This window comes from Alexandromys fortis, unplaced genomic scaffold (genome assembly GCF_014885135.2).
Source record: "Alexandromys fortis isolate MF-2015 unplaced genomic scaffold, M_Fortis_MF-2015_v1.1 scaffold_29, whole genome shotgun sequence".
Classification (NCBI taxonomy): domain Eukaryota; kingdom Metazoa; phylum Chordata; class Mammalia; order Rodentia; family Cricetidae; genus Alexandromys; species Alexandromys fortis.
This window is the reverse complement of record NW_026067891.1, coordinates 5,230,433-5,250,768: the sequence shown is the minus strand read 5'-3', so window position 1 is coordinate 5,250,768 and position 20,336 is coordinate 5,230,433. Positions and strand designations below refer to the sequence as shown.

General features: G+C 51.4%; 1 protein-coding gene across 1 annotated transcript; it reads right to left on the bottom strand.

Annotated features, from left to right (window-relative positions):
- Nucleotides 1-1,740: 1,740 nt before the first annotated feature.
- Grep1 (glycine rich extracellular protein 1) lies at nucleotides 1,741-5,360 on the bottom strand. The gene is made up of 11 exons (XM_050136126.1): nucleotides 5,334-5,360; nucleotides 4,911-5,235; nucleotides 4,740-4,784; nucleotides 4,392-4,433; nucleotides 4,249-4,278; nucleotides 3,250-3,309; nucleotides 3,126-3,155; nucleotides 2,976-3,035; nucleotides 2,730-2,831; nucleotides 2,440-2,484; nucleotides 1,741-2,343 (listed from the first exon to the last, which is right to left on the bottom strand). The coding sequence occupies exons 1-11, from the start codon at nucleotides 5,358-5,360 to the stop codon at nucleotides 2,051-2,053; spliced, it is 1,059 nt and encodes a 352-aa protein (XP_049992083.1). The 3' UTR covers nucleotides 1,741-2,050.
- Nucleotides 5,361-20,336: the final 14,976 nt, after the last annotated feature.

The following is a 20,336-nucleotide window of genomic DNA, read 5'->3' as shown; positions in this document are numbered from 1 at the left end:
GCCCGTAATTCTTGTCTATGTTAGCCATGTGGCTTGGTACCTTTTTCCGTGAGGCAGTCACATCTTGCTTCCTCTGAGGCTGGGTCACGACTCGGAAAAAATACCTTTTTTTTAAAAAAGAACGTAAGCAGTTTTAATGAAAACTATGTATAAACGCCCCCACGTCTGTATCTTCTCAGTCATTTCTTCCGTGTATTTACCCTTCTCCTTCCCTACTTTTCAGGACCTGGCTTTCCTTGCCTCTGCCTCCCGAGTGCTGGGGTTAAAGGCGTGCGCCACCACCGCCTGGCTCCAGGATCATCCTGCGGTCTTTGTTGTCCGGCTTTATCCTGGTAATACCCACCGTGCTGGGTGGATGCCCACATGGACAGTTGTGACATTAGCCTTTCCTAGCTGCACCTGTTCAATGTAGGTGACATATCTCTTCCTGTATACTTGGACCACTTTGCCAATCTGCTGGCCTTTGTAGTGACCTTGGACAACCTGAGCTTCATCATCCTTTCTACTGGGCACAGATCAAACACTGTGCTTCTGTCTCAGCTCTTTGGGAAGAGGGGAAGACACGATCTTCCCTCAAACGTGAGAAGGTACACTGAAATGCCGTCTGTGGCTCTTGCTTCGGTCAGAAGTCACAAAGGGATTGAAATTCATTTGGGCGGCTGCGATCCCAGGAGAAAATGTTTTTGAGCCTGGTGTGGTTGCTCCTACCTGGAATCCCACCATTTGAGAAATGGAAGCAGGGCCGGGCAGTGGTGGCACACGCCTTTAATCCCAGCACGTGGGAGGCAGAGGCAGGCAGATCTCTGTGAGTTCTAGACCAGCCTGGTCTACAAGAGCTAGTTCCAGGACAGGCTCCAAAACCACAGAGAAACCCTGTCTCGAAAAACCAAAGAGAGAGAGAGAGAGAGAGAGAGAGAGAGAGAGAGAGAGAGAGAGAGAGAAGCAGGAAGATCAGAAGTTCAAAACCAGCCTCAGCTATATAGCAAATTAGAGGCCAGCTTCTAATTCATGTAACTGGGTTACATAAGATCCTGTCTCCAAATGGCTTGGCAGCCAAAAGTACTTGCCATATAAGCCTGACATGTAACCAGGCTTTAAGGACTCGAACCCACAGAAGAAGGGGAGAACTACCTCCCAAAAGTTGTCTTCCAGCCTCTGCTTTATGGTACACACGCACTGACAATCACACAATATAATACACATGCAAAATAATAGTAAGTTAAATTAAACTAGAAAACATGATATTTTTATTTTTAATTTTAATTATTATTTTATGTGCATTGGATGTGTCTGTATACTATGTGCATGCAGTACCCTTGGGGGCCAGAAGAGGGAGTTAAATCGCTGGTATTCCAGACGGCAGTGAGCCGATTTGTGAGTGCTAAGAATTGAAATCTGGTCCTCTAGAAGGGCAGCCAAATGCTCTTAGCTGAATCATTTCTCCAGACCCCACCTTAGTTTTTGAGATAGGGTCACCACCTGTAGTAGCCTGTGCTCGGCCTTGAACTCTGAATTCTCCTGGTCAGTTTCTCACCTTGCTTCTACCTTTCAAGGTTAGAGTACAGCCACCACACCCAGCGTCTTTAACAACTTGAGGTGAATGATTACAAATTAAAACAAGTTCTAAAGTGTTCTTTTGCGTGGCAAACACTCCCTAAATTCTAGACCCCCGGGACCCTATTCAGGGGCAGTCTTTCTTCCCCAGTGCTGGAGGCCAAACCCAGGGTCTTGAACGTGACAGGGACTTGCCACTGAGGAACACACCCAGCCAAAAGACCCCTAAACTGGATGTGTTTTCCCGAGATTGGAGACAGTCTGGTTTGTTGTCATGTCTTCCATTTGAGTAGAGCGTCTGGCAAAGTCCATTGTCACCTGATGAGCGGTGAGTCAGGCTGTGCCACCCTCATCAAATCAGCACTTCTCCATGACACAGATGGAGGCAACAAAGAATCACACGGCTTTATTGATACTTCAGTCCAGAGGACACCACAGGCAGGGCAGTGTCCTGGGCAAGTCTTGAGATCCCCGGCTGTGCTCCCCCAGCCATGATCTAATGCAGAGACCCTTGGGGCGGGCAGGGGTCAAGCTCCGTGCTCAGCATTTCCCAGAAGGGCAGTGTCCTGGGGAGAGGCAGAACAGCATCTCGGGCATTGGGGGTGTCTCTGAGGTCATCACTCAGCAGTCTAAGGGCCATGGAGTCTACTATCCCTGCCAAGGACTGGGGACACCTGGAGAGATGACAGTGGTGGCCCCTGAATGGAGCCAGTGGCCCACCATGACTCCTCTCACCTCTGTAACGGTTTCCTAGCTGGCTCTTGGTATCAGCCTTCACTTCAGGACCCCCTGCAACACAGACCACAAGACAGGGGCTTGTGGGACCCCAGGGGACTTCTGCCTACCCCGCTCCTGCACCCCAGACTTGTAGAGATGCTCACTCACCAAAATGTTCCAGTCCCAGCTCTGGCCCCAGGTGCCCATAGGGTCCTGGGAAAGAAGGGTTAGGGTAGCCAACTTACACAGCCCTGGGTCCCCTTCCTTTCCTCCAAATCTCAGCACAGCGTTCAGGCTGGGCTCAGGGCCTCCCTGAATTAGCTTTATGTTTTCCTTTTCAGTCCCTCTTATACCTCAGCCATGGGTATGCTCCCTCCTTCCCTACACACAGCTGTGGGTGAGGCCTGGACTCAGGGCCTGATACCGCCTACCCACCCTCATTCACACACCCCATTTACCTGCTTGGTTCCCAAGGCCTGCATATCCATAGCCTGGCTTCATTCCAGCCCCCCAGGGCTGGAGGGCTGGCCAGGGGGAGCCCTGCAGGGCTTCAGCCTGACCTGCAGGGGGAGAACTAGTATGGGTACACTATCCCACAGAAATGGGCATTCAGGAGGTCCCTGTCCCTCTCTGGCTCTGGAACCCTCTTGACTGCCCTTGCTGGATCATCATCATCATCATCATCATCATTATGATCATGTTACCATTTCTCTGTAGGGTTGGAACTGTTGTCTTAGGATACAGACGAGTCTCCTCCCCAAATCCTGCAAAAGATCCGTTATTTATTCCTACCCAGCTCCTGGTTATGGTCCATCCCCTTCCTCACTGTATCTGGTACCCTGGGTCCAACTCACCATTCCTAAAACTACTGGCTATGGGGAACCCTGGAGAATGAAAGAGAAGGTTTAGTGAGGGTGGTAATAAGTCTAGCTTCCTGCCCCACGTCTCAGCCCCCACACCCATCCCCTCCTCAGACACCTGACTGCAGGATCTCAGGGAAAATTCCAGCTTCCAGAGCTCCATTTCCATAATGGAAACCTGCAGGAGAAAGATTGGAGCAGGGAGGGCCAGGGCAGGGCAGCCAGATAGTTAGCTCTCAGCAAGGAGATACAGATTGAAGAGGCAGAGCCCCAACCCCATCCCACCCCTACCCCTGGTAGCGCAGGCATGGAATTTCAGCTACTTGGGAGACCTAGGGAAGAGAACCAAAATCTCAAGGTCGGCCTGGGCTACACCAGTCCCTGTCTCCAAACAGAAAGGCAAGGCTGCTGAGATGGCTCAGCCAATAAAGCACTTGCCGCCTACTCTGCACGCCTGATGTGCTGACTTCAGTTCCCAGAAGCCGCATAAAGGTGGGAAGAACTGACTACATAAAGCTGTCCTCTGGTGCTGGGCAGTCGTGGCATGCGCCTTTAATCCCAGTACTCGGGAGACAGGTCAGCCAAAAGATTCCATCCTCCTGGCTCCCTCATCTACCTCCTCATCCAGCCTTCCCCAGTTCTGCTTTCCTGGTGCTTCTCCAGAAGGCTTCCCTGACTTCCCTCCTGGGCAACTTCTAAAGCTGCTTTCTCCCCAACTTCCTTCTGACTGTCACCGTACCCACCTCAGACAGGGTCACAACAGTCACTGGCCACCACCGTGGAGGAGTGGAGGTTGGATGAATAAGAAATAGAACAGTGGTGGCACATGCCTGTAAGCCCAGCACTCTAGAGGCAGAGGGGCAGAGGCAGGCAGATTGCTATGAATTCTGACCAGTCAAGGCGACACTGTGAGATTCTGTCTTAGAGAGGGAGAGAGAGAGACAGAGAGAGACAGAGATACAGAGAGCAGAGACAGAGAGCAGAGAGAGAGACAGAGAGCAGAGACAGAGAGAGACAGAGAGACAAAGAGAGAGACAGAGAGACAGAAAGCAAAGACAGAGAGAGAGAGAGCCGGAAATAAGAAGTCTGTCCATGAGACAGTTGCTTGAGGGCTTACCAACTTTCTGCAGCTTGAGGCCGTGGAAGCCTGAGGGAAAAGAGACTGTGGGTCAGAAATGACCCTGGCCTTTCCCTCCCTTCTTCTGGAACACAGAGGAAAGAGATGGAGGAAGGGAAGGGGCAGAGAAACATCATTCTCACCGGGTTCTGCTTCAGCTCCATAGCCATTGAAGGCCTGGTAACCTGTGAAAAGGGTGGAGGCTAGTGATGGAGGGTGGAGACCGCAGATCTCCTAAGGGACATATGCTGACATTAGGAGCCTTGAGGAAGTAGCAGGAACTGCCCTGCTTACACAGAACAGAGTCAAAGAACTTAGAAACGGCAAGAGACTTTGAGGTAGACTGCAGGGGGGTCTTCCTGGCTTTAGGGTATCGAGGCAGCTCGACCATAATGATGGTGGGAGGACCTGATACCCGAGAGAGACAGGAATAGAGAAGCTGAGGGTTTGTCCCTCTGAGATTCAGGACTTGGAGACAGACAGACTCGCACCTGCTTTCTGAGGCTTCGGTCCCCACTGGGTGGCAGGGGTTGGTGCTAGAATGAGGGACACAGAAATGAGCCCTGAGCAGGGTCTCTCAGAACTTCAGCCAGGCCCAGCCCCTCCGGGCGTCACAGTCACGTGCCTCCTGGCGCCTCCCTACCCCCAGGCTCCACACTGACCTGGAAATTTACTATTCTGCACTGGGGGTAGGAGCTGCAATTTCAGGCTACCTCCTTTGTCTGCAGGGACTCCTGGAGTGGGGGACCTGGGGAGGAGCTGTGGTGAGGCCACCCTACCACTGCAGGGACCTAATGAGGGAGAGCGGGAGGCAAAGTGTGAGGAGCTGGCTCCGGGTGGCTCTTCACCCTGTACCACTCGGGACACCTGGGTCAGGACAAGCCATGGTTTGCAGTGGCTTCCAGGACATTCACAGCACTCCCAGAGACATCTACCTGGCGAGACAGCCAAGTTCTGTGGGCCGTACTGCTCAGAGGCATAGGGTAGCTAAGCCAGGCAAAGGGCGCTTGCTGTCAGCCCACCCAACCCCTCCACCTCCCAGCCATGCCCTCTGACCCCTCTCCTGACCAGACTGGAGTACTCACCTGGCTGGGCTGCCATTCCATGTCCATTGCTGTAAACTGGGGAGGGAACGCAGTAAATGAAGGGCAGGCTGGGGCGGGCCTGCAGGGGAGGCAGGGGAGGACGGAAGGTGGGAGGGGGGTTCTCACTTGCCTGTCTTTGGAGGTTTCATTGCCCCTCCCAGGCCTGGTGGAGACAGAGAACTGATCACATACACACACCCTTCCCTCCCCCCCTACCCCACCCACCTTCATCCCTCCCCACCTCTGCCGCCCCCGACACTCACCTGTGAAGACCCCTAGCCTGTTCTCGGGCATGTACCCTGGGAGGAAAGCAGGCTATGAGAACTGGGCTACCACTGGGTGTGGGAATTACAAGGGAGGCAGCAAGAGGGACCGAAAGGGCCTCACCTAGCTTCAGAAGGTTTCCAGGCCTGAGGTGAGATAAACAGAGCATGGGGACCCCACCCATGGGGACCGCCCCGCCCCTGCCCTTCCGAGGACCATCTGTGCCTGAGGTGCCTTCTTCCCCTTTCTGTGCCCCTTACCTGGCTGTGGTCCTTTGCCTTGGACGGTTCTAGTTCCCAGCCCATTTCTGTACCCTGTGGAGACAAATGGGGTTACCCCTCCTCCGAAGACCTTTCTCTGATCTGTGTCTAGCATCTGAGCTACGCATCTATGCCTCCTCCCCTTCCTGGTCCGTAGTTGATGGGAACTGCAGGGTCTAGTGGGCAGAGAGATGGAGGACAGGTTTTGCAGAAGCCAGGGGTCCTTCAGGTAGGTCCTAGTGAATATCTATCCACTGCTTCCTCTGTTCGACTTTTCCAGCCCCTCGCTCCCTACCCCCCAACCCCCTAGGACCTGCTTATTGCCGCTCTGAACTGGGAGGAAGATGGAACTAGCGTTAGAGAGGAAGGGACTTGGGCCTCCCCTTTAGTCAGGCCAGAAGCTAGAGACTCCTTTGGACCTGCAGACCTGACGGGGGACAGTGACTGGACACCAAATACAAACTCCCTTACCCAGTTGGATTCCATGCCCATGTCCATTCTGAAATCCTGGGGATACAGATGGAGGGGGGCATTAAAGAGGGAGGGAAGTTTGGTGGGGGGAAGTGGGGCAGATAGGTGGAAATTCAGACTAGAGCTGGCCGCACCTGGCTTCTGGGGCTTCGTGTCTGTTCCATAGTCTGAAAGAGATACAGGGTACAGGTGAGGGATGCTGGGTCCCCTGCCTCTGGGCCTCATAAGCCTACCCTGCTCCTACCTTGTCTGTAGCCATTTTGAGCAGCAGGGCCTATGGGAGGACAGGGAAGATGCTATAGGTAAGCCGTGGAAGAAGAGGCCAGAATGAGGGGCCCCTTAGCGCCTCTAACCTCCCTCCCTGGCTTCATAATCCCCAGCATTCCTACTGATTTATATATTTCCTTCATAGGACCTAAGGCCGGACTCCTTGAAGACAGGCCTAGGAGACCCCCTTCCCACCATGAGCTGAGGGGCTAGGGTGGTGAGGACAGAGATAGGAGAAAGAACATGGGCTATCCTCACCTGGCTTCTGAGGCTTCCCGCCTACTCTTACATTTGGCAAGAGACAGAAAGGGTCTGACCGGAGTCCCCTCAACCCTCTGTCCTCCTGAAATCTGTCCCTAATCCTCCTCCCCATCTGTCCAGTTTCCCAACATCACTGTAAGACACATGCCCAGGAGACCACACCTGACAGGGCATCTGGTCCATTTCCATTCCTATAACCTGGGGAGAAAGGGGATGGGGTGAGACAGGACCTCCAGAGGAGGGGCCAGGGGGAATAAGGGCTATCCCCTCCTCTGGACTCCCAAGTCTCCAGCCAGGAGGCTTCATACCCCTCCCAGGTGAAGGAAGACACAGAATCTAAGCCTCCAGTTAGGCTCTTTAAGAGGCCGGCCTGTCTGTGCTGTAGGTGTTCATCTTTCCTGTCCCAGTCCATTGTCACAGAGAGGGAGGCACAGGGGCATGGCCGGGGGCCCTGTGCTGGCTGGCTTTGTCAACTGGACACAAGCCTGAAGTTTCTGGGAAGAGGGACTCTGAACTGAGAAATGTGTCAGATTGATCTGTGGAGCATTTTCCTGATGGAGATGGAGGGCCCAGCTCACTGTGGGCGGGGCTATGCTGTGAGAAAGCGAGAAAGCAGGCTGAGGAAGCCAAGAGAAGCAAGCCAATAATCAGTGCCCCTCCATGGCCTCTGCCTTAGTTCTTGTCCTGTCTGCCCTTCATGATGGACTGTGACCAGGACATCTAAGCCTAAATAAAATCTTTCCAAGGGGAAAAAAAAAAAAAAAAAANCAAACTCTGACTGTGCTGGGATTAAAGGCGTGCTCCACCACCGTCCAGCTTGGTGTTTTTTTTTTTTTTTTTTTTTTTTTTTTTTTTTTTTTTTTTTTTTTTTTTTTTTTGATTTTGCGAGACAGGGTATCTCTGTCCTGGAACTAGCTTTTTTTTTTTTTAAACATTTCTTTTTTTATTATTTATTTATTTATTATGTATACAATATTCTGTATGTATGCCTGCAGGCCAGAAGAGAGCACCAGACCCCATTACAGATGGTTGTGAGCCACCATGTGGTTGCTGGGAATTTAACTCAGGACCTTTGGAAGAGCAGGCAATGCTCTTAACCTCTGAGCCATCTCTCCAGCGTCATCTTTCTGTTTTTTTTGAGACAGGATTTCTCTGTGTAACAGCCTGGCTATCCCGGCACTCACTCTGTAAACCAGGCTGGCCTTGAACTCACTGAGAACCACCTGCCTCTGTCTCCAAAGTACTGGAATTAAAGACCTGCGCCACCACCGTGCCACTGCCCACCCTGGTCGTGGTGTTTTATCACAGTAATAGAAACCCAAACTAAGGCAGGGACAGACCTAAAGTAGATAGTACTCACCTGGCTTCTGGGGTTTCCTGCCACCTCCAAAACCTGTAGGAGACACACACATCTGAGGAACCCTGCTTGCTCACCCCTGTCCCATACACACACTGTATAAAAGTCTGCCAGTCCCTTTGGGACCCCCACCTGCCTACACCAAATCCATTCTGGGCTGCCAGACCTGTGTGAAGGGGGAAGTGTAGGATGTGGGGTTCGACTGAGGTGGAGGTGCAACTTTTCTCTTGTACAAAACTAGAAATCTAGAGTCCTAGAAGCCTGCTCTCAGCACTGCCTCAATTCTCTACCAACTCTGGCCCTCTGAGGCCTGGGAGGGGAGCACAGAAGGACACCCCAGATGTGGGTCCCTCAGGTCTTATCTCACCTGACTGGGCTCCCAGTCCATTACCATAACCCTGGAGGGATAAGTGAAGGTGGAGACAATTCAAGAGGGAGCACTATTATGGTGGAGATGGTTCAAGAGGGAGCACTATTATGGTGGAGATGGTTCAAGAGGGAGCACTATTATGGTGGAGATGGTTCAAGAGGGAGCACTGTTATGGAGATGGTTTAAGAGGGAGCACTATCATTGGCAGGAGACAAAATCATTGGCAGGAGTGAGTACCACCTACCTTATGGGGTTTTGCAGGCGATCCAAAGCATGAGAGAGAAATGGGGACCAGTCAGAACTCCAGGAATGCCTCTCTTAGAACCCTAGTACCTTGGTTGTAACTCCTCCCAGGTTTTTGGTGCCTTACCTGGCTGGGCTGCAGGTCCAATTCCGTTCCCATTGCCAAATCCTGGCAGACAGTGGTAGAGAGTAAGGGGAGGCCAGGCTATGCAGAGGTGAGTGGGCCGCACAGGGACACTGGGGCAGGGAAGACCTCACCTGACTTTGGAGGTTTCATGCCCACTCTGATAGCTAAGAAAGAAATAGGGACTAGGTAAGGAATTAAGAGTTCCTCAGAACCCCAACCCTAGCACACACCCCAATTCCTTCATCCCCTCCTATACCTGGTCCGTGTCCATTTTGAGCTGGAGGACCTGTGGCAACGGGCAAAGTGAACAAGGGGCAAAGGCCCTCAGTCAGCCCCCACTTCAAAGTCATGCAAAAAAAAAAAAAAAAAAAAAAAAAAAAAAACCAGGGTTCCTGAGGACTTGCCCAACCCTCCTCCTCACTGGCTGGCCCTATCCTCTGAAGTCTGAGAGGGAAGGTGGGCTGTGGGCATGCAGACTGCCCCTAAGACAGCCCAACACCCTCACCTGGCTGGGCTCCCAGGACAAGTCCATTCCAGTTGCCAAATCCTGGAGGCAAAGAAAAGTGTGAATGAAGGGGAATTCAGGGCCCAGGGAGAGACTAGCAGAGGAACAGGTCAGGACAAGGCTCACCTGGCTTCTGGGGTTTCACACCTCCATAGTCTGGAGGAGAGACAAAGATCAAGGTGAGGGACCTGGGATTCCCATTTGGGGGCCTCCCAAGGAGCCCAGCCTACCTGGTCTATAGTCATTCTGAGGTGCAGGACCTAGTAGGGGAAAAGAAAGAGACTAAATATCAGGCTTCTTCCTGAAATTCTACCCAAGGCCTGGAGCTCCAGACAGCTGTGCAAGGGTCCTAGCGTGAGTCAATGCTGTGTGCTCTCTCCTGACACCTTCCTGACACCCACCCTGAGGCAGCCAATCCTGTGGCCCCTGAGTATCCGCAATGCTCATGGCAGTACTTCCCGGATTCTGTCCCCAGGTCTGCCTCTGGCAATCCCTCACTCCTGCCCCTTGTCTGTCCTCTGCTGCTCAGTCTCTTTCCTGGTTCCTTTCTTCTGCTCATGTTCTGGAAAGTGATGGTTCTGTCTTCCGCGATGTGCCTTTAACCTCCTTTAGGTCTTGCCCCTCGAAAGCTCTCGATGCCATCTTTCTCCTTTATCCACACTATCTTCTGCGTTCTTGGCCCCTCAGCCATTTCTAGGGCCCGCAACCTTTTTCTGTGGACGTCTCTACCATGCTCCTCCGGTCTCCACCAGTTTATAGTGAACCACAGCAAACTCCCCAGTTTCTACTTCCTCTGTTCTGGAATGCTCAGGGTGGCTCTCGTGACAACCTCAGTACCGCGCCAATGTCCTGTCTGTTTTCCCATCATGCCTTGGGCTCCACACCTGACCAGCCCGGAATGGGTGTGGTTTGTTGGATGAGCGGTTGCTGTGTGAGGCTAAGTCTGAAAGCAAACAGGTGGGTCTCACCTGGCTTCTGGGGTTTTAGTCCTTCTCCAAGGCCTGGGGAAGGAGAGAGACTTTTAGACTCCACCTTTGCACTCCCACCCAGGCGTGCTTGAAAAATCACAGTGCTTCACCTGGCTGGGCTCCAGTTCCTGGGATAGCCTCGGCACCCTGCCCATTTCCATTCCCAAGTCCTGGGGAAACAGTGAAAGAAAATGATATCGGGGGTCAGGAGAAATGCAGGGGTGTAAGCCCAAGGATGGGCACCGCAAGAGCTCATCTGGTTTCTGGGGTTCTCCAACCCCTCCAAAGCCTGGAAGAGACGCGTAAGGGAGGTACCCTCATTTCTGGGCTCCCTTCTTTCCTCAGCCTGGGACACCCTGCTTCTGTCCTCTTTTTACCTGCTCCAAAGCCATTCTGAGCTGCAGGACCTGACCAGGGGGTAGAGGGAGCTGGCATAGGAGGTGCGGATGCACTTGAATGGGTGCGGAGCGGACACTGGTCAGCTCCTGGCTCCATCTGCCGGTCCATGGACCTGTTCTTGACCCTTTAAATTCCTTCCCGGTTGGATCTTTACTTCTTTTTTGTTTGTTTGATTTGAGACAGGGTCTCCTGTGTAGCCCTAACTGGTCTGGAACTCTTTATGTAGAGTAGGCTGGAGAGCTCATGGTCACGTCTCTGCCTCTTGAGTGCTGGGATTAAAGGCCCTCATCATTAGCCAGGCAGTGTGACACAAGCCTTCAAGTCCAGCACTCAGGAGGCAGAGGCAGGTGGAATTCTGAGTTTGAGGAAAGCTTGGTCTACAGAGTGAGTTCTAAGATAGCCTGGGCTACACACACACACACACACACACACACACACACACACACACACACGGGCCTTATCACTAAGCTCAGTTTTGTCGGTTTTGTTTTGTATTAGAAACAATGTTACCTGTATCAGGCTGGCCCCTAAGTTACCATTAGCCTAGGGTGACCTTGATAAAGGGTCTCTACCTCCCAAATCCTAGGATTACTTGTGTCACCATGCCCTGTTTTCAAGTTTTGTTTTGTTTTTCTCTGTTAGTTGTTGTTTGATTGGTTGGATTTTCAAGACAGGATTTCTTTGTGTCATCTGGGCTGTCCTGGAACTAGTTCTGTAGACCAGGCTGGGCTTGAACTCATAGAAATCCACCTGCATCTGCTTCAGAGTGCTGAGATTAGCGGCGTGAGCAACCACCACCTGACGATGCTGTTTTTTGAGGCAGGATTTAGCTTTGTAGCTCAGTCTAGCCTGGAATTCACTGTCCTCCCAAGCTGACCTGGAACTCTTGTTGCTCCTGGCCTCCTGAGCACTGGAATTACAGGCTTGAGCCACCATGCCCTACAGGAGTTTTGGGTCTTGGTCCATAAAGTGAACTCTCCTGTCTGTGTATAGTTGAACTTGGGCTACATTGGTGTCCATGGGGCTCAGCACCAGGTCTGGCTCAAGGACACATTTGGGAGATTGGTTAAATGAGTGTGACCTCCTAAAAACCTTGCCTTAGGGTCCCCAGGTGAGCCCCCCACTTGCCTCTCCACCAGTGCACTTACCTGGCTGAGCCCCCAGACTGTTTCCATTGCCAAATCCTAAAGGGAAAAATTGGATGTAGTCCGAGAGTTTGAGGAGTAGAAAAAGAAGGTCACAGGTGGGTGGGGACAGAGTCAAGAGGACGGTGGGAAGAACAGGTAGGTGCCTGCTCACCTGGTTTCTCAGTCTTTGTAACCGCTCCCAAGCCTGGGGAAGACCCAGGGAAACTAAGCCACATGCAGACCCCACACTGCTCAGCTTATCCCAGAAATCAACTTTCTTGTTTCTTTTCTTTTCTTTTCTTTTCTTTTCTTTTTTTACTAGAGATTAAATGTGAGGCCCTGTGCACACTGGGGAAATGCCCTACCATTGAACCATATCCTAGATCATCTTTTACTTTTATTTATTTTAATCTATTTTAAAATTCTTTGACAATTTTATTTAGGTGTTTAATGGATTTTGGTTATTTTCACACGTGTGCACTTACACAAACACACACACTATTATGTTCTCTTTTCCCCTTCCCATCCTCCTCCCACTAATTTTGTATGTATGGAATGTGAAGCCCTGGCTGTGCTGGAATTCAATCTATAGATCAGGCTGGTCTCAAACTCAGAACTCCTTTGGCCTCTGCCTCCCAAGAACTGGGATTAATATGTGTGCCACTACTACCTGGTCCCCTATTTATTTTTATGTATTTATTTATTGAGAAAGTCTTACTATGTAGCCCTACCTGGCTTGGAACTCTCTCTATATACATCTACCAGGCTGGCCTCAAACTCACAGAGATCAACCTGCCTCTGCCTCCTGAGTGCTGGGAATAAAAGCATGCACCATCATGCCCACTTTATTTAGTTTTTGAGATGAGGTCTCGTGTAGGCCAATCTGGCCTTGAGTGTCTATGGAACTGAAGATGATCTTGAACTCCTGGTCTTCCTACCTCTGCCTTTCAAATGCTGGAATTACAGGTACATATCACTAAGCTCAGTCTACGTGGTTTTGGGGCTCCAACCCAGACTTGACTGGGCTGGGCAAGCACTACTCCAGCAGAGACACATCACTGGCCTCTGCCTCTTATTTCTGTGACAGGAGCTCCATAACTTTCCAGCCTGGCCTTGAACTCACTCATCAGCCCAGGCAGCCTTTAAACTTCCAAACTATTCTGTCTCAGCATCCAGGTATCTGAGATCACAAGTCTGTGCACTAAGACTTGATTCCAGAAATAATCACCTCCTCCTCCTCCTTTTTAAAATATTTATTTATTATGTATACAATATTCTGTCTGTGTGTATGTCTGCAGGCCAGAAGAGGGCACCAGATCTCATTACAGATGGTTGTAAGCCACCATGTGGTTGCTGGGAATTGAACTCAGGACCTTTGGAAGAGCAGGTAATGCTCTTAACCTCTGAGCCATCTCTCCAGCCCCTCCTCCTCCTTTTTAATGCAACCTTGACTGGCCCAGAACTCACAGAAATCTGCCTGCCTCTGCCTCCTGAGCTCTGGAATTAAAGGCACGCACCACACTAGGCCACAGAAATCAACTTTGCTCTCCCAGACCACGACCTCCCCTCGATTCTCCCTTACCCTCATCTCCAGATCCCCAGTTTGGCCCAGGTATCCTCACCTGGCTGGGCTCCAACTCCAGGGAAAGCACCGGCTCTGATTCTGTTCCCATTGCCAAACCCTGGGAGACAGCAATAAAGAGTAAGGGGTGAGTGGGCCGCACAGGGACATTGGGACAGAGGGCAGACCTCACCTGACTTTGGAGGCCTCATGGCCCCTCTGATGCCTGAGAAAGAAATAAGGACTAGGTAAGGAACCAAAAGCTTCGCAGAACCCCAACACTGGAACATACCCCCAAGTCCTCCCATCTCCTCCTTTACCTGGTCCATGGCCATTTTGAGGTGCAGGGGCTGTGGGCAGAGAGAGACAGTGGCTGCAGCCAGGCCAGTATGAGGCTAGATTGAGATGGTCCAGACCACTCCCATGGTATCCATACCCCTGACATTTGTGGCCCAGGCCCCCAGCAGTTCTCTTAGGGAATGCCCAAAGATCAGCCTAGAAGACCTCCCTAGGCTGGAGACTACTTCTCAAACAATAGGTCTGGCAGGCCAGTGAAGGGACCTGCCCTTGGGAGGTAATGCAGTGACAGATGGAGACAGGGAGAGACGGAACCTAGAGATGACAGAGCTGAGTCAGAGATGCAGCATAAGAGGGAGAAAGAAAGAAAGAAAGAGCCGGGCAGTGGTGGCGCACGCCTTTAATCCCAGCACTCGGGAGGCAGAGGCAGGCAGATCTCTGTGAGTTCGAGACCAGCCTGGTCTACAAGAGCTAGCTCCAGGACAGGCTCCAAAGCTACAGAGAAACCCTGTCTAGAAGAAGAAGAGGAAGAGGAAGAAAAGGAGAGAGAGAGAGAGAGAGAGAGAGAGAGAGAGAGAGAGAGAGAGAGAGAGAGAGAAAGCAGTGTAGGAGAAAGGCAAGGGACAGGCTTTTCCCTTGCCTGGCTTCTTAGGTCTCATGCCCCCTCCTATGCTAGAGACAGACATAACAAGGTTGATATCCCTTGCCCTCTGATTAAAACTGTGCCCTGAGTCCTCTTCACCACCCCCACAGTTACTTCACCATCCTGCCTCAGTTACTCTCACCTGGTGGCCCTTCCTGCTTCAGGGGTCCTACTGATGCCCAAGCTATTTCTGCCATTAAATTCTGAGGGAAAGGTAGCAGGCCATGGGTGGGCATGTTTGGAGGACATAGGGAGCCATGGACAGAGATGGAGCTAAGACATGGGCAGGGCAGGATCTCCAACCCCTGAGCTTGGAGATTCCCTCCCAGGCCTGGGTCAGATGGAGAACTGAGCCCTGCCCTTCACTCAGAACCAACTTCTCTCCTTTTGGTCCCAGGGTCCTTACCTGGCTGAGTTCCTGTCCCTGCAAAGACTCCAGCTGCCAGCCCGGGTCCATATCCTGGGGTAAAGAGTCAGAAAGAAGAATAAAGAGGGCATGTGGGTGTTAGGCTGAAAGAGGACCAGGCACAGAGAGGGCTCTCACCTGGCTTCTGGGGTTTCACAACTCCTCCAAAGCCTGAGGAGAGAGTCGAGGCAGATGATGCGACCCCAGGGACCAAGCCTCCCTCCTAGGTTCTCAGTTCCATAGCCATTCTGAACTGAGAGGCCTAAGGCAGCGTCTGGGACTCAGCTGAAATGGTGGCGGGACAGGGTTGTCTGTTCTCCCCTTCCCACACCTGATACCAGAGGTTGTCATGGTCTCTCTTGCCTGCCTTTCCTAAGCCACCAGTTCTGTCTCTTTGAGGTCCAGAGGAACTAACCTAGTGGTACCACACCCCCAAATGGGAACACCCCCTTTTCCCTACACCTCACCTGGATAGGATGCTATATCTGGGCAAGCTCCTGCTTCTAGACCATTGACATTACTAAACACTACGGAGACAGGGTAAGGTGTCAGGGAGGTACGGAGTTGGGGGAGACTATAGGGAAGGACAAATAGCACCCAGGGAAGGCTTACCTGGCTTTGGAGGTTCCATAACCCCACTAACACCTGAGAAAGAGATGAAGGTCAACTGAGGGTCACAGAACTCCCCCTTCCTAGGGACAGCCCTTGGTTCCCAACTCCTCATGGCAGCCCCACCTCTACCTGTTCCATAGCCATTTTGAGCTGGGGAGCCTGTGAGGTGAGAAAGTGCTGAGTTGAGTGGAGGAAGTGTGGGGTCCCAGCTGAAGTGGGGGAGCCTTGAAACTCTTCTCTGAGACCAAGATAGAAACTGACAACCCTAAATGCTTCTTCAACCCATATCATCCTCCAGCTCTTGTCTGAGGCAACAGAAGAATGCCCCAAATGCTGACATCCTCCACCCCACGGTGCTCACCTGGCTGGGTGTTGCTGAGTCCTGGTTAGATGGATGGAGGAGAGGGGTGTGGGAAAGAGAGACAGAAAGACAGAGAGTCAGGCTGGAAGAGCTCACCTGGCTTTTGAGGTTTAGCATCTCCAAAGGCTGGGGAGAAAGAAAACAGGTGAGTATCGAGGGCCACCAGGCCGAGGGTCTCCCAGAACTACCTGTTGCTCACATAGTCATTCCCCTCAAAGGCTCCTCCCACCTTCTGGGCAAGGCTCAGATCAAAGGATGTGAAAAGGAGTGGGCACAGCATGAACCATCCCTCCTTTGTGTCTCCTGCTCAGCATCTACCCAGTACCCAGTATCCATCCCTACCTTCCTTACTATTTTCTTAGGGTGGGGACAGGGGTTGGACAGTTTTACTCTGTAACCCAGGCTAGCCTAGAACTTACTATGTAGTCCAGGCTGAGGAACTCTCAGTGATCTTCCTGCCTCAAGTTCTGAACTGGCGTGAACCACACTGCCCAGTTAGTTATCTGTTTGCCTGTATCCGCTTTCCCTGCAGCTGTCTGGCCCTTCTTTCTGGGGGAGTGTCCTGCCCTGGCCCTCAAGTTCTCACTGCAGCTCACCTGTCCCCAATCCACTGGAGGGGCTGTAGCCTGAAGGAGAAAGGAGAAGTTTAGTCTAGGAATGGGCAGAAGGGCAGGAATCTCTCTGAGCCACTGCCTACACCTCTGACAATTCAACCTCGTATGTAACCATTTGGATTGCCAAAGCCTGTTGAGTTGGGGAGAATTTAGAAGGGAGCCAGGAGGGCTAAATGTGGATGTCACATCTGTTTCCAAACCCCAGTTTCCCCTCTGGTCACAGGAGATGTAAGGACAGAACCAGAGGAACAGTCTGGGATTAGGGCACTTACGTTGGGTTTCTGGTATGGACGAAGGTGTCCAAGATATACCCCTAGATATTTGGGGGGCAGAGCTCAGTTTGCTCTCCTCCTCACCTGTGTATGGCCCTCCCTCCCCCTCAAAGATCCTTACTTTGCCCCCTTCCCTTCCTCAGCCCCTCTCTTCACCAGTCTCAGAGATCCCTCCTCCTACCCTTAGGCCCCTTCATGACACTTAGTCTCACCCCCCCCAAAGCCTTGAAGTCCCTCTGCCTTAGGTCACTGGTCACTGCTGGGTCCCACCTTAGCACTCTGCTTTTCCTGCCACCAGAACCTCCTCCCTTCCTTTTGTCACGGCCTGCTCTCCGGTACAGACAGGCTCCAGGCCCCTCTTCCAGCAGCCCCATGTTCTCAGGGACAAAACTCCCAGCTCCTCCAATAGGATGGGTGTCTGAGTTGCCCACCCTCAAGCACACATGGCTAATGTCACCAGTTGGGAGGAGACTCCATGTTCTCCTGTCCTTCATGTCTGCAGTTCCAGAGCTGGGGGACATCTAGGAGAGGTCCTAGAAAGCTCCAAAGGTCCCTGTGGTCAAACAGTGTCCAGAGGACCACTTACCTTTCCCCAGGTTGGGAGGGTGTCGGGGCAGTCCCAAGGAAGCAAAGGGTGCTATTCAGGGCTGGGATCTCAGAAATGGAAAGGAGCCAAGACCTAGATCTGTCTTCAATGCCCTGAAACCCCTCTTCATCTGAATGTTCTGCCTGCCTAGGTGTTCCTAGCCCCAATGCCCACTGCTCCCTGATTATTCCACAACTCAAGCTTCTCTTTATGGGAGCTTATGTATCCCAGACTAGCCTCAAATTTGCTTTGTAGCCACATTGCTACGAAGCCAAGAATGATCTTGAACTTTCTGGTTGCACTGCTAACACTCTACCAACGCACCCCATCTCCACCCCGGGGAACCCAGGCATCCAACCCATGTTCTAGTCAAATCTCAGTCCCAGTCCCCGCTGCCGGGATCGTCCCCAGAAGCCCACCCTCACCGCCTTGCAGGCTCTCAGAAGTCAGGCACAGCAGCAAGTGGGCGATAGGAAAGACCCAGCCGCCCATGATGTCTGGGAGTGGGAGGACTCAGCACCCTCCTGCCTTTAAACAGCTTTACTGGGAGGTTCCTTCACTCCGGCCCCCAGCTGTGAGAGGTAGATGCTCTGCTTGCAGACCCCAGGAGGCCAGGGGCTCCCCCTGGAGCAGAACAGGCTCCTGGTCCTCTGGGCCACGCTATAATGTACTCTCATCCATCATTGGTGCTGACAGCTGGGATAGGCCTCCCTGGGGCTCCTCCACCCCAGTCAGTAACTCTGGTCCTGGCACCAGGCCTGAAGGGTTCAGATGTCCCCCCCCCCAGCAGCTGGGGAGGAGCAGACTGGCACTGTAGACTCAGCCCAAACACAGCTGTGGAAAAGGAGGAAGCAGGGCCAGAGACCTGTGCAGGGCTGGCAGAACCTGGGAAAGTGGTAACTGTTGCTAGAAAGGCAAATGGGGGATGCAACAATGTATCAGTCTTCACGGAGGGACAAGCTATGGTCCTGTCTGGTCCATCAGGGATCGCTAGAAACAGACCTTTGTCCCTGACTGAGGATTGACTTGCTACAGGGGCACCCCAGCCTCCAATCCACATCCTCTGCCCCTCCTCATTTCATGAGGGACAATTGGACATAGGGGCAGTTTACTCTGTTTTCTGCTGTCTTGTTCTTTTTCTGCATTGACATTAGGGGTAAACTCAGGATCTGCTGCTTAGGATGGGTAGGATAGGCTGTGCAGGGGTGCCCGAGGGCTTAGAGCACCTTTCATTCCTAGGGCCTGGCACATGAACCTGGAGCTGGGCTTGGTGCAGGGGGCCTGGTAGGGGGTATTTAGGAGAGGCCAGCCTTGAATAAGCTAGGGTGGGGTCTGGCCAATAAGTGCCCCCACTCCTCCTAGAGTGAATCTGTGAACCCCACTGAGCTGGCTGAGGATGGCATTCACTCAGCCCCTAGCCCTTGGACTCAAGTCCTGAAAGCCCCGTATCTTGTCTTTCTGTTGGCTTTTCCCAAACCTAGCCAGGCCCTTCTGGAGGTGTTGCCTGAGGGAGTCACTTTGCCAAGGCTGGTTTCCAGAAAGGGTGAAGGTCTGGCGGTCTGGAGAGCAGCAAGGAAGAGACAATGGGGGCTTCTTGACATGAGGTCTCGGGACCCACCACTGTTGCAGGCAGGCTGCTTGTTCGTCCTGCCCAACCAGAACAGAAATAATCACACAGAAATTGTGTTGATTAAATCACTGCTTGGCCCATTAGTTCTAGCTTCTTATCAGCTAACTATTACATCTTAATTTAACCCATTTATATTAATCTGTGTATCTCCATGAGGCCATGGCCTACCAGCAAAGCTTCAGCTGTCTCCGGCAGCCCTATGGCTTCTTCTGTCTCCACCCTTCTTTCTCTCAGCATTCAATTTAGTTTTCCCCACCTAAGTTCTGCCCTATCAACAGGCCAAGGCAGTTTCTTTATTCACCAATGGTATTCACAACGTACAGAGGGGAATCCCACATCACCTCCCCTTTTCTGTGTAAATAAAAAAGGAAAGTTTTAACTTTAACATAGTAAAATTACATATAATAAAAAAGTTATCAAGCAAGAATTATAGCTACAATATTTATATCTACTTTATCTTTTATCATAACTAAGGAAAACTACAACTATAACTATAAATTCTTCAACTCCATCAAAGACTCCAAAAGGATATAATATTACCTAAGTAAACAGGAAGTGCATTCTAAGCAACTTCCAAAACTCTAGAATTGACAGAGACATCTTGCTGCCTGGACAATCACCCAAAGTTCTTCTGTACTGTTGGGGCATCCATCTTCAGCCTACAGGCCCATAGTATCCAGCAGGCTTTTCCATGAAGAGGAAATTTCAAAGACAGTTCCACCTATATTGGCAGTCTGTCAGTCACTTTCTTCTGTGTCCTTTCATGAAACAGGAACCCCAAAGGATTGTCTCACCTTTAGGCAAGTTCAGCAGTCATTTCTCTGTGGATCCTGCATGTCCAGTTCGTCAAGCAGTTCAGGCAAGAGCAGTTTCTTGTCCAAATGGCTAACCACCTCCATAAGGAGCCTCTTTGATGCCCATCTTCCTCTTGAAGTAGATTGGTGCTTCCAGGAGCAGATGTGTCTCATTGTCATGAAAAGTCCTAACTTCTTAAAACATCTAAATGCCGTATTCTATAGGTCTTTGAAAGGTTTGAAGAACCTTTTAATTTAATTTAATTGAAATATATCTCTAAATATCTAGAAAACCTAACTAACATTGAGAATTTACCAAACCAGTCTGTAAAAACCTTATCACTAGTGAGGGAAAAATAGCTTGTGATAAATCAGTCAATTTTCTTTTAAAATAAGAAATAAAGCTGGGCGGTGGTGGCGCATGCCTTTAATCCCAGCACTCAGGAGGCAGAGGCAGGAGGATCTCTGTGAGTTCGAGACCAGCCTGGTCTACAAGAGCTAGTTCCAGGACAGGCTCCAAAACCATAGAGAAACCCTGTCTCAAAAAAACAAAAAAAAAAAAAAAGAAAAGAAAAGAAAAGAAATCAGTGTGGTCCAAAATTATGCAC